The 13070-nt window shown below is 38.3% G+C and overlaps 1 protein-coding gene across 1 annotated transcript in view; it reads right to left on the bottom strand.

Annotated features, from left to right (window-relative positions):
- Window positions 1–8295, bottom strand: part of LOC6033320 — a 67138-nt gene extending 58843 nt beyond the window's left edge. Inside the window, exons 1-2 of the mRNA XM_038256479.1 lie at window positions 8277–8295; window positions 2000–2914 (exon numbers count right to left, since the gene is read on the bottom strand). Of these exons, the coding sequence (XP_038112407.1) occupies window positions 2000–2159 (160 nt within the window). The 5' untranslated portion in view covers window positions 2160–2914; window positions 8277–8295. The remainder of the gene's footprint in view (window positions 1–1999; window positions 2915–8276) is intronic.
- Between the last annotated feature and the right edge of the window lie 4775 nt (window positions 8296–13070).

The following is a 13070-nucleotide window of genomic DNA, read 5'->3' as shown; positions in this document are numbered from 1 at the left end:
TAAACAGGAGCGTTTGGTACGGTATGTCCACGCATCCTTCCTCCCCTGTAGATTCTGTGAAATGTGATCCGTTCTCAGAATCCTCTCTGCGGTAAACACAACGTAGTAGGGCTGGCCGCTTTAATTTTTGCAATACATTTTCGGGTGTTCTCGGATGTACTGTAATTATTAATATTGACAAGAAAAGTGCTTGGGGCGTGATCTAATCACAAGACTTTCCAGCATGCTTTCATCGGACTGGCTGCGTTTGTGTTAGATTAGATTAGATTAGATTAGATTATTTGTTTTTAAAGTTTTTCACTGTAATGCCATAATTTGGCCTTCCCGGGTTAGGATCGGATAAATTCGTTATCCGGGTATCCGTATCCAAATGGAAGAGAATTGCTCTTACCGAGATCTTCCCAACTCAGGCTTCGAATGCTGTTGATTGAGACTTGTAAAAAAAACCTTAACAATAAAATTAAATCAAATGAATGTTTGGTATTTATATAATTTTTTCAAAATTTAGTCCAAGTGTTTGCTAAATGTTAACTTTTTCGACACTACCAGGAAACGTCGATGTTACTTTCAAAAATTAAATCAAAAGAGACGACTCCCTCGCACTGATCGCCCCGCACCAGCCGGAGAAAACTGTTCAGCGTTGCAAAGCAGGAAAAAGTTGCGAACGCTTAAATAACGCATTAATTACGCTTGAAGGACCAGCTGATTTGATGGCCCGGGCCCTCGACGGCCCGTGGCCGATCTTACCGAAAAAATGTTCACGCGACTGTGGAAAGCGTCTCGTTAGGTGTTGCTTATCAAAGTCAGCCTCCGCGGCGTTATTCAACCAGGTGTTTTTTTTTTGCGGAAAATCGCGCGGATAAGCACCGCAGATGGATAGCTAATTGAAATGTTTAAATTAATAACAAACCTCTGGCTACTCGGCTTGGACGACTGGTTTGGTTATGCAGCTCGTGTGCATCGCCTCTTCATTAGAGATGGTACACCACATTTTTTTCTGTGTGTTAAAATGAAAGTAAAATTTTAAATAACTGCTTTAAAGATAGCACCACATATTACCCAGATAGATATACTTTCATCGATGTCGGTGGCGGCAGTGGCTTTTCGGGGCGGTGGATAATGATGATTGAGTTATGAAATCAAATCATGTGCTTTTTTGCCGCAAAACAGTCGGAAAAAGTAAGTAAGCAAGTATAGGAGAAATGAAAAATCATGTTGGCAGGAAAGTGGTACAACCAACACGAAAACAGCGTTTTATTACTAGGCCAGAGCTACTACTAGTAGCAGCCGCGAGGTGTAAATCGTACACAAGTGTGTGAGGCAAGTTGATTTAAAAATTGCTTCGAAGAAATGGTCCGATTTGGACGCGCTTTTGTCTGGGGGGTAGCAGAGTGATTGTTTGTTTACTTTTATTGTGTGTGGTGAGTGAGGTTTTATTGTCGATAACGATTCATTTAACTTATTTATGAATGACCAATTAATTCTCAAAAATCCAGCCCTTAAAGAAGTTAAATCGGAAAAATCTTCAATATTTATTTTTAATTTACACCAAAACTTTGTTTGTAATTTGTTGTTTTATTGAATAAACTAAAATTTCAAAAAAAACTTGAAGGTATTAAATCATAATTGTAATGCCTATTGTCATTTTAGCATTCTCTTTCCCCCACGACCAACAGTCAAAAGACCTTGCAATAGACATAAACGTTATTATTTGCAGCGATTTACAATAACTTTATTATTTTTTATTTGTTTCAATGAGCAGAGCCGCTTATATTTTAAACAAAATATAGATTGTCTTGAAATGCTTGAATAGGAGCATAACTATGATTTCCGCCATAAAAGTAAGTGGCATTGTGTAAAATAAGAGAATTCATTGTAGATCAAGTGTTCAAAACAACAATGGGCAAATAAAATGCTACATTTAAATATTCCTAAAGTTTTAAAATCCTGGTTTCTTAAATTACATTGAATACCTAAAGATGGAAGTTGCAAAACTTACCAAAATCCTGCCCCTGTGTCGCCGACTCCTGACCGGAAGCTTCCGTGGCGGTAGCAGCACACATCAATGGCATCGCTACCGCCAACAGTACCAGGCAAATTACCGCCATAAAATGCATTTTTGCCGAGGACCACCGGAGATTCCGAGTGCTCCAGAACATCGCTGCTGCTGCTGCTGCCGTCGATGCTGATCTTCCCGATGATAATGGGTTTCACACTTTCCACTTAACAATTATCAATTTTGAACGAAACAGCTAACAGATTCTTCGAGCTTTTTCTTCTTCCTTTTTTCACCTTATTTTGCGCTACAGAAATTCTTCACTCTGCAATTCTGCGCCGAAATGGGCAAATTAATTCAATTTCTACTTGTGTGCGTATGTGTGTGTGTGTGCGCGGGCGCTCTTCTTGAACTAGTTCAGCGCAATCATTGCGAGCAGCCTCATTATCATAACTTCTTTTCCTTTCCGCAACCAACTCATAATTCACCAGCAACAACAACAGCTACCCCAAACAACAGAACTTCGAGACAATTTGCAACCCCAGCAACAACAACACAACAGTTAATCCCGCGGAAGACTTGAACGCACGGACAGGATGAACAAGCAACGAACCCCAACGAGTTCGAGTTGATCCTTAAAGAACTCACGACCTGCGGACCATTTCTTCGGGGATTTCGATTCTCTCTCCCGCTGGTACCTCTAAGAACTTTGTTGCACTCAGCAACGTAAACACCGCACCAAACTTCCGAAGCGTTGCTTCTGCACGAGTCGGCAACCGTAGTGGAACTGAGCCAGTGACTTCAACCGCAACCGTGGAGTAGTTCCTCTGCAGCGTTAGGGGGTTCCTCTCTTCGCGGCGTTAAAGTCGCGCTCTCTCGTTGAGTTGTGGAGTACGAATGCACCGCCAAGAAGAGAACCTGCGGAGAAAGGAAAAGCGATGAGAAAAACGAGTCATCTTCTTGTTGTTGTTGGGGCGTGATGTTGAGGAAGATTGAAGGGAGGTAGAATAACAAATCAGCTGCCTTGCCAGGGAGAGACGGAGGTTTGACGAGGAGAAGGAGATCCAGCAGAGCGCCTTATTGGTCAACCCGTGCTGCTGCTGCTGCAGATCGAATCAGTCAAGCCGGGGGTCTTGGAACGGTTCTTGATATTAATAAGCAAATTTCTCGTCTGCGGACGCTCGACCCCGTCTGGAGAAGCAGTTACAAACCGGCTGGAGAGAGCTCACTGTGAATTTGATTGATTGTAAGGAAAACATCGAAATTGCTCCAATTAAGCAGCTGGAAGTAGCAGTCAGGATCATAACCTTCTAAACAGGTCAAACCCGTAATTGAAATGTACAACCACGGAGTACCTCGTAAACTCTACACACCCATTACAGATCATCTAGACATAATGATGTCAAACTAAGGGCCAACCCATTTTGTTCGACACACCTCACTGTCAAACCCGTTTCGAGAGCTTCTTTCCACGCAGGCTGTCATAAATAATACACATCAGAGAGCATGCACGTGAAGCACACTGCTCACAGCTCTCCCAGGAAAACTGTCCCATAAATCCCAAATGAGGCTGCGCCAGCTCAAGTAGCAAGTATAGAGCAAAAGCCGTGTAAAGTCGCTGTAGAACATGCACAAATTAGCATGTTGAGCCGAGCGGGCACGGCTTAGGGCACGGTAACAAAACCGCCAAGTGTGAGAGCGAATTGAAATGTTAATACCTTTGACTGATCGTATCTGGTTAGGAGAACGCCCGTACGCCCTGGAGGTTGCGCTGGAAAAGCCGTGCTATAGGTGCTTTCTTTTAACGCGGAAAATGTGGTAGCATCTTGGCACATGGTAGTACAGCAGCATCAGTTGGAGAGACCAAAATCCGGGAAGGGAGTGCCCTCGAAGAGATTTTTTTTAGGGGAAACAGGGGAGAAATTGAAGAATTTTAAACAAGTCCTACGCTTAAACAAAACGGAATCGACGTAACACCTTATAATGTGACCCTCTTAAACATTGCAGTTTCGTCAACGGATCCTCAGGCGTGTATCGTTCTTTTTGCGACAAGACTCCGCCTCCCGGGTCTCCTAAGTGTGAAGGTATGGGCACGGGGAGAGGGCACCGAATACCTATATTTACACTTAGAATTGTTTGCGTCCGCCCCGGGATTCGAACCGGCGACCTCTGGATTGTGAGTCCAGTGCGCGGTCCGATTGATCCACACAGGCAGACGCTTAAACAAGGCTTGTCCAATATTGTTTCACAGAATTTTTAATTAATAAAATGTAATATCGGTAAATAAATTTAATGGCCATGTCCGCATAAATGTCCCATATGAGCAATTTTCTACGAAATCGATAAAAAAAACTTAACTTTTTCAAAAAACCAATTCAAATCCGTATTTTCTATTTAGAAACATTTTGATTTGTTTTATGGGACAAAAACCCGTTACTTTGAAGCCATTGAGAAGTACGGCCAAAATATTTCCGCTAAGTTAGGCTGGTACAAATATTTTTAAAAGTTTTTGTTATTTCAATTTTTATATTTTTATTATATTTGTCTCCCCTTGACCTCGACCAGAGCCGAGGGACAACAACTTTGCGAGCGCCGGTGGGTTAAATATTTGCATCAGCCTTATGATTTGAAAAAAAAAAGTTGAATGGAAAAATATAAATTTTATCTAACAAAATTTGTTTACTGCAGATTTTAATATATAATAGAATTTGAAATAAAAATATATTTATTTTGATAAGGTGCACTGTTTTGGTTTGTTTTTTTTCTGTTTTTCGATATTTTAAAATAGTGAGTGAGTAAGCAATTTGTGAAAATCTTTTTCTAAAAGTTCAAACAAATTCCTAAAATTTCGTCTAAGAAATATTGTAAATTGGATCACTGGTTGCTGGAATACAGCGGATTAAAAAACAAACAGGAAAATCAAGTTTTTTTAAGTCTCACCAAAGCCTCACTCAAAAAGTCGCCAATCGTCTTATGTCAATATCCCAGAAACTAATGCTTAAAAATTAACATTTTTTAATTTTTTTGAATTTTCAAATTTTTGAACGAAGACTAACATTTAAAAAGAACCAATCAATTAATTATTACGCCCTTTCAAAATATTGGTCTTAAACAAAATTTCAAAAAAAAACGAATACATCAGAAAATTTCACATTTTATATTTTTTTTATTAGAGATATATTGAAAGTTGCTGAGAAATTGAGTTTATAAAATAAGGGAACATGCAAAAAAAAACCGATTTAATCCCACCAGGGGTGAGATAGAGCCTTTCTTACTTAAGAATATAACTTCTTTCAATTCACAACATCGACTTGATACAAAAAATCTTATGATGAAAGCAAGGTATTATTAATGATGTGTTTTCTTAAAGAAATTGAAAACGCAATTTTCACCAATAGAATATAGCTTCGAATGCGCAAGTGACGACACACACCGCGGTTTTGGTGTTCTAGTTTTGGTACGAGCCCAAAAACCGAACAAAGCAGGCGCAAAGCAAAACCGAGTTAACCGCACAGTGGGAAGCTTGCCATTCAGCATCTACAACAGTGAGAGAGTCAGAGATAGATATTTTTACAACCGCACCACCCCAAGTAACATTTTTTTCCAGGAGTTCTAAAAGAGCTCTTCAAGATAGCTACAGCATAGCAGTTTGGACCGCGGTAGGATAAAATCTCTTCAAAACTTCTTCACTGCCCATGTTCGCATAAATGTCCCATATGCAAAAACAGCAAGCTGAGAAAAACGCATTTGAAGTTTGTCCCATACATAAGGCTACGTGTTAAGTTTTCGTGAAGAAACTGGATTTCCTCCTGATTTCTAGAACAAAGTACTAGATGTTATACTTTTCTGAAAGAGCACACGATTTTGAACCAAACTGCATTATTAACTCAAAAACGATGAAAATGCATATGGGACATTTATGCGATCATGGGCAGTTCAGGAGTTTGGAAGAGTACTTGAAGAGAGTTTTATCCTACCGCGGTCCAAACTGCTATGCTGTAGCTATCTTGAAGAGCTCTTGAAGAGCTCTTGTAGAACTCCTGGAAAAAATGTTACTTGGGCACTCAATTGCAATACCTTAGGTAGATAGCTATTGGCGTCGCGAGCATTGAAAACTTTGAAAACGATATAAAGCTTAGAAGCTTCGAAAGCTCCTATTGGAATCCAATGAACTCTGTTAAATAAACTTACGAAATCACGATAAAATGAAGCCCACTTAAAGTTGATTTAAGGAGCTCACGGGAAACAAATTGTTTGTACATGGATGAATGTCCTATGTCAAAATTTTTTTTGCATAAACATTGGACAGTTATGCAAAAACGGACAGAGCAAAAGAAACCGAAATGCTACGATATCTTACATGTTGAAGGAAACATCGGTAGACAAGCTATTACAAACGAGTATAAGTCGAACCAAAACATATGTGCGCCAGCATTCTTGCGCCAGTATTCGAAGCTCAACTTGACAACTTGTCGACATGGCGACGAAGCGTCGAAAATCAATGCAGTGTGGTTTTTTGGCGATTTTTCCGATTAATATTCATGCTGTATCGTCTTATTTACGAAGATGAAATGACGTCCAGCCATAAAGTAAAACCTATACCTTTCTTTAGTAAAAAAGGCAAAAAATACTAAGTTTTGAAGAACTAGAACATGTTTTTTTTCTATCAAAAAGATATTCTTGAAATTCCCGACTTTTGACCAAAAAAATCCCAAAATCGCAACTTGTTCCCGCATTTTCGTGGATATTTTCAAAATCCCAACATTCCCGGTTTCTCGACCAAAGTGGTAACATTTTTTTCAGTTCCAGTTAAATACATATGAAAAATGACGAAAAAATCGATTTTTATAGAAAGTTGCAATCAACATTCTTGCAATTCCCAAAAACATTTTTAAAGAAGAAATGTTTGTTTCTCTAAATTTTGGCGTCCGTGTATTTGGTCAACAAGAATGCCCAAAAAAGTCCATAGTAACAGTTCAATAGGGCGAATCTGCGTTTGTAAACAAGCAGTCTATCCCCCTCTTACTTGACGTGAACTGTCACTTGAGCGAAAGGGACAGACTACTTATTTACAAATGCAGATTCGCTCTTTTGAAATGTTACTACGGAAGTGTCAACACTTTTCGAAACAAGTGCTTTTTTGAGCATTCAAATGGGTGCTATAACGAACTTTTCATAACTGTTATTTTTGGTGGTAGGTCGACCATTGTATCATTATAGAATGACAGAAAACAAAATGCGAATGAAAGTTTAGCACGAGTACATTTATCAAACGAGGTTTACCATGTTGAATAAATACGACGAGTATTGAAAAAAACGAGTTTTGGACGTAACTTTTTCAAAAAAAAAAAATATATCAAATTTTTTGTAATTGTCTGCTCTGCAACTTTGTAGAATATTGTTACACTTTAAAAAATAACCCTGCAATTTTAGAAAAAAAAACACGAAAATTTAATATGAAAAATTTTGGTCTAAATTGTTCTAAATTCCAACATTTTTTACAGATGAGTAACGGAAAATGGCATAGCTTTTAAAACTTTTTGAGTGTTTTTTTCGATGAAAAATACGTTTTTTCGGAATTCTGAATACGCCATCAAATCGGGCGTCTAATTTTACATAAAGGTCCTTTGTCACCAAATTTCTATCTCATCACCGTTTCAGGCAGCAAATTATTGAAAAACACCTCTTTTTTCGCATGTTCAAAAATGGAAGGGGTCGTACCGCCGAGATATAAAAAAACGGACCTCGGATTTGTGATCAGGGACAAAAGTTACCCCTTAGGACAAAGTTTCATGCAAATCGAAGAGGGGTCACAAATTACACATATAGTTAAGTGATCCTCGCTCCCCTACCATCCATCACACTCCGGCGAAGAAAACTGTAACACTCTTGGAGGAACGTGGAGCAACTTTAGAGGTGGGTACATTGCAAGACCTGTTTTTTTGCAGCATTGTTGTTGTTCCGGTACTGTTTCAGCCAGCAGCACGGGAACCCAAACAAGATTCCACCAGCCAGTATTGGGTGCATTTTCACAGCCACCCTCCCTGTGCCGAGAGTTGGTTGGTACAAGATCGTCGCCGTCGTCTTCGTGTCGTGTCGCTGCTGAAGTAACAATTTGTCATGAGCTGTTTTTTGCTCTCCCGCTAGTTAGCGCAACTAGCTTGGCGTTGGAGCACGAGCTGATCGTGTGCTCTTTTTCCAATTGGGAAGCGGTCTGAAGGTGGAGGGTGGAGAGGGTGAGGGGAAACAGAGCCCAAAAGCACGATGCTGAATTAATTACCCGGTGTAACATTGCCTAGATGTGGTATTATACATGAATACATAAAGCGCAGCATCCCATAAATTAGCGCCAAAGGAGACGCGGCGCGACACGGAGGAAAGGGTTCTACGGGCCAAAAGCCGGTTCTGCGTCGTCGTCGCAGTTGGTCATTTGCTCGGATCTCGCTAGCGGTAGAAATGATGTCTCCCCTTAGGGGAGAAAGACAGAACCCTCGATCTTCCTCTTCCCTTTGGTGGGTTCGCTTGACGCGTGTGCAGCAGTTTATCAATCACCATCATCGTCTTCCCCGAGGAGAGCCCGCGCGACCGTCAGTCTGACTGACTACGGAACTCAACGGTGGCGGGGGCTGGAGAACACGATGCAGAAGAAAGCTGTCCACAGAGAGGATGAAAAGAACAACAAAGAAAGTCCAGTTCAGCTGGTCGAGCGGATCCGATGGGGAAAGGCAAGAGACATGTTCTTGATCAACTACAACCAGTCCGGTGGAGTCGTCGTGGCCGAAATTGGCAATGCTTCCTAATTAGGTAGGTTGGGGCGATTACGACGGTTGACCGTTGGATCACCGATCTATTGGGAGTACGACCTCCGAGCATGGTAGCAGAGAGTGTTGAAATGTAACTGTTGATTGACTGATAGAAGGAAACGAGATTTGTGATGGAGGGGTGATCTGATGTCTGATGGGATTGAGTGGACACGACGGTAGAATATTTTGCGTGTCTTTTAATGATCACGATTTTTTATCTAAGTGGTACAGTCATCCCACATATTCGGAACGGTTTCCAGATCGGCCAATGTTCAAAAAATCATAGAAAATCGATAACTGAACTTAATGATTTGCTTTTACCTTCATTTGAAAGCTTTTCTTGCGATCTTTCGAATGCTGTATCGAACATCTGCAAATTTAAACTTTTATATGAAGTTTTTGAAGAATTACTTTGACCCTTGAAATCCACAAATTCGGAACAATTTTTTCTTACGAATGTAAACAAACTTTGGATCTCTCCAGGAGTACATGTTTATTGCTAAATAATGACTTCACACACTGAAACCAATGAAACTCAAGCTTAGTGATGTTTTATACATGGTTTGATAACTTTTTTTGTGAAAATATCACTTAAATTCAGGTGTTCCACAATTGTGGGAGGCACAATAACATCCCACAATTATGAAACAGGCCATTTGGAGGCAGTGTTTTGCTGATCTGGACAAAATAGTCTTGGAATGAAGTTTTTTGTTCAAAAAGTACTACTTTTACTAGTGAAATAGCAAGATAATGTCCAAATGAAGGTTCTAAAAATGGTAAGGTCGACAGAAAAGCTACTTTTGGCATGCTATTGACAAATTATCATAAAAATGTTCCGAATTTGTGGGTGTTCCGAATTTGTGGGTGTTCCGAATATGTGGGATGACTGTATCAACGAGAAAAGTTCTGACTCTCTGCCACATTTTTAATCATTTCCTAACGATGTTCCACCTACAGCAACATCGATTTTTAATTCGTTTTCCCTGCTGACTCGACCAAATTGGATCAGTTATCCTCCTAAGTAAAGTTATACAAGAAAAAATAGTTCAATTCAATCAAATTAAATGTAATTCACTAGTTTGGGATCCTTTCAGGGAAATTCTGATGTTTCGACCTAAATAATGTTTTTAATTTCTACCTCACCTGACTTTACAAATTTATTCAAAAGCTTTAAACTGTTTTGTTAGTGGAGAAACAGTACAATTAAAAAAAATCTGCTTCTATTTTTTTAGCTAGGGGAAATATACGCTTTCTAATCAAACACCTATCTTCGAAATATGGAGAGTTTGATGCTCGATTAAAGCTCCAAAAATGCTATTTAGGCTGTAAACATACCAGCAACAGCACCGCCTCAAGTAAGCACGCAAATGTATGCCACTTACTGGCCAAAAAGATCAAATTTAATGCACTTTTGATCATAATTTCTATTTTGCGAGACCATTTCTCATCATTTTGGTGGCACACACATCCACACGCAAGATCAGAGGTTAACTGCTTAACGAAAGTCGCCATAAATATCTTTTCACTTGCGCTAACGATTTCAAAGCGCTTAAGATATAAAATTGCTTCCAACTACCGGCAACATGTTCTTTTGACCGTTACTTAGTCACTCACTTAAAAAATAATCCCGAAACATGTAAATAATTAGCAAGCGCCATCAAAAAAAACAAACGCGCTAAGTCTTTTGACGTTTCAATTTTCACCATCCATTCTAATCGAAGGCTGAAGAAACCCGAGCGAGAAGTGAAGGCAAATAAAGAACAAAGGGTGGCCACCGTGGCCACCAACACCACCAGCAGCGTTGTGTGTTGTGTTTTTTTTGTGTTTTTTTTTTGTTTTTTTTTTTTTGTTTTTTTTTTGTTTTTTTTTTTGTTTTTTTTTTTGTTTTTTTTTTTTTGTTTTTTGTTTGACCTAAAACCCACATCGGAGGTTCGAGGTACCCCAATTCCATTCGGAATATCTCCGTTAAAACTGGAACACATTTTCCCCCTTTGACAGTTAAAATATAGACAAATCTGGATTTTTTACAACCGGAAGCCTTGTAAATTTTACTAAAAGTTAAACGATTTTAATAAATAAAAAAAGGCGTGAGGAGTGTTTAAGTGTAAAAAATTACCCAAAAACCGTATCATTTTTTTCTGAAGGACCTAAGCTGCCCCTGATCGCATAAATGTCCCATATGCTTTTTAACATTTTAACACTTTTGAGTTATTGATGTGCAAAAAAAATATATGAATATTGAAATATCAAGCCATATATTTTAAAATGCATTCTACACTACTTTAGTTGTTTTGCAATCATCAGTTTTCAAAAAAAATAAGATGTGACGAAAACAGAAATTTTAACGAAAACAAAAACATATTGCGATAAAAAACATCACAAAATTTCAAAAAATCAAAAGATTTTTAAATCAACCCAAACATGCTAAAAATGATTCTAAACGCAGGAGAATACATTTTAAATTAATTTCAGCTGATTGCAGTTCAATTAACATAGAAATTTTGAAGTTTTTTTGAAAAAAAATATATTTTTTTTGCTCCCTGATTTTTCGGGCTAGCTTCGAAGGGGGGGAGACAAAAACTTTAAATAAAATTTGTACCAGCCTAATCCCAAAATGTAAAAAAAAGTTGTTTTTCGTGGTGAATTTTAGGAAATCGAAGTTTTAAAACATGTTATGTCCAACATGTTATCAAAAAGTACCAGCCTAATAAAATTAGCCATTTTAATGATATGGAAATTTCAGAATTGGGACGTTTCACCTCAAACGTCCACACAAAATTATAAATTTGAAATCATTTTTTTTTTTTCCTGATCAAGCAAAATTTGGTAGGGTCACGCTGCCGTTCTACGCATAATTGTCCCATGTTCGAAAAAGTGCAACTGAGAAAAACGCGAATTAAATTTTTCGGTCGATTTCTGTGTTTCTACGCATAATTGTCCCGTGGGTTCCTATTCGCCCTATGTGTCCCTTATTGCCCCAGTTAGCAGTTTATCACTCTTATTTGTGATCCTCTTGCTAAACAACAGGTAAACACGACATAATGCTACATAAAACTAATGATTCCGTATAAGAAAATACTTGGTGGGACAATTATGCGTAGAAGTTTAACGATGGGACAAACAGACTTGATGTTGTTTTCAATGAGTTTCCGAACAAAGTACCCGATTTTATGTGTTTTTCGTAAAGTATACGACAAACTAAACTTAAAAATGTTAAAAAGTCAAAATCGTCCAAAAATGACATGGGACAATTATGCGTAGAACGGCAGCACGGTAAAGCAAAAAATACGTTTTTCCATCGAAAAAAATAATACAATATTTTGTCATTTTTGGTTACTCAACTGCAAAAGTGGTTTGGCTCCCAAAAGGGTAATTTTTTACTCAATTTTTAATTTTTGAATTTCGTATTTTTTAAAACTTTGCAGACTTATTTTTTAGAGTGTAACAATGTTCTACAAAGTTGTAGAGCAGACACTTAAAAAAAGTTAGATGCATAAAAAAAAGTGGTTTGCTTGTAATTATCATGAGTATTCGCGATTTTACAAAAAAAAAGTTTTAAAAAGGATGTTTTTTTTTGTTTCGTCGTTCGTGTCTGGGCGGATGACCATGAATGATCATTATCAACGACGACCAACACAACTCTACAACTTTGAAGAACATTGCATTGTTACACTCTAAAAAATAACTCTGCCAACATTGCATTGTTACACTCTAAAACAAACTTCCGGGTTATTGCAGATTCTAAAAATGAAAAAATGACATGTCCCAAAACAAATTTTAGTTGAGTTATGGAAAATGACAGATTTTTTCGTTTTCGTTTTCGTTTTACGGAGCAAGGTGGGGGACGCGGCCTCAAGTCAGTCCAAGTCCGGTTTCTTGTGGAAAAAAGGGTAGTGGCCGAACTAGTATTGCATACAAAATGAACACCACCGGAAGATATAGGGGATCGGGAGGGGGAAGGTGAAAGAAAATTAGTGTAGGTGTGGGTAGTAAGAACTTGGATGACTTGAGCAGTTACGGTAATCTAACTTTAAAACTGAATAAAGGAAATCTGAAATTCTGATCCAAAGTAAAAAGGCCCGGAGAAATTAAATTATGAGTTAATTAAAAAAGAAAATGTAACTAATCGCAGATTTATACAAAGGAAACCTATGATGTATTTCAAATTTAAAGGAAATAAAAAAAAAATACTGGAAAACAAAAGATGGAAACCAACTTGTCTAGGGAATATAAATCTAGAGGACTTTTTTCTGGGTTCCGTCCTGTCGCGT

The sequence above is a fragment of the Culex quinquefasciatus genome, chromosome 2, assembly GCF_015732765.1.
Source record: "Culex quinquefasciatus strain JHB chromosome 2, VPISU_Cqui_1.0_pri_paternal, whole genome shotgun sequence".
NCBI lineage: Eukaryota > Metazoa > Arthropoda > Insecta > Diptera > Culicidae > Culex > Culex quinquefasciatus.
Note: the sequence above shows the minus strand (reverse complement) of the source record. Positions and strands in the feature narration are given on the sequence as shown.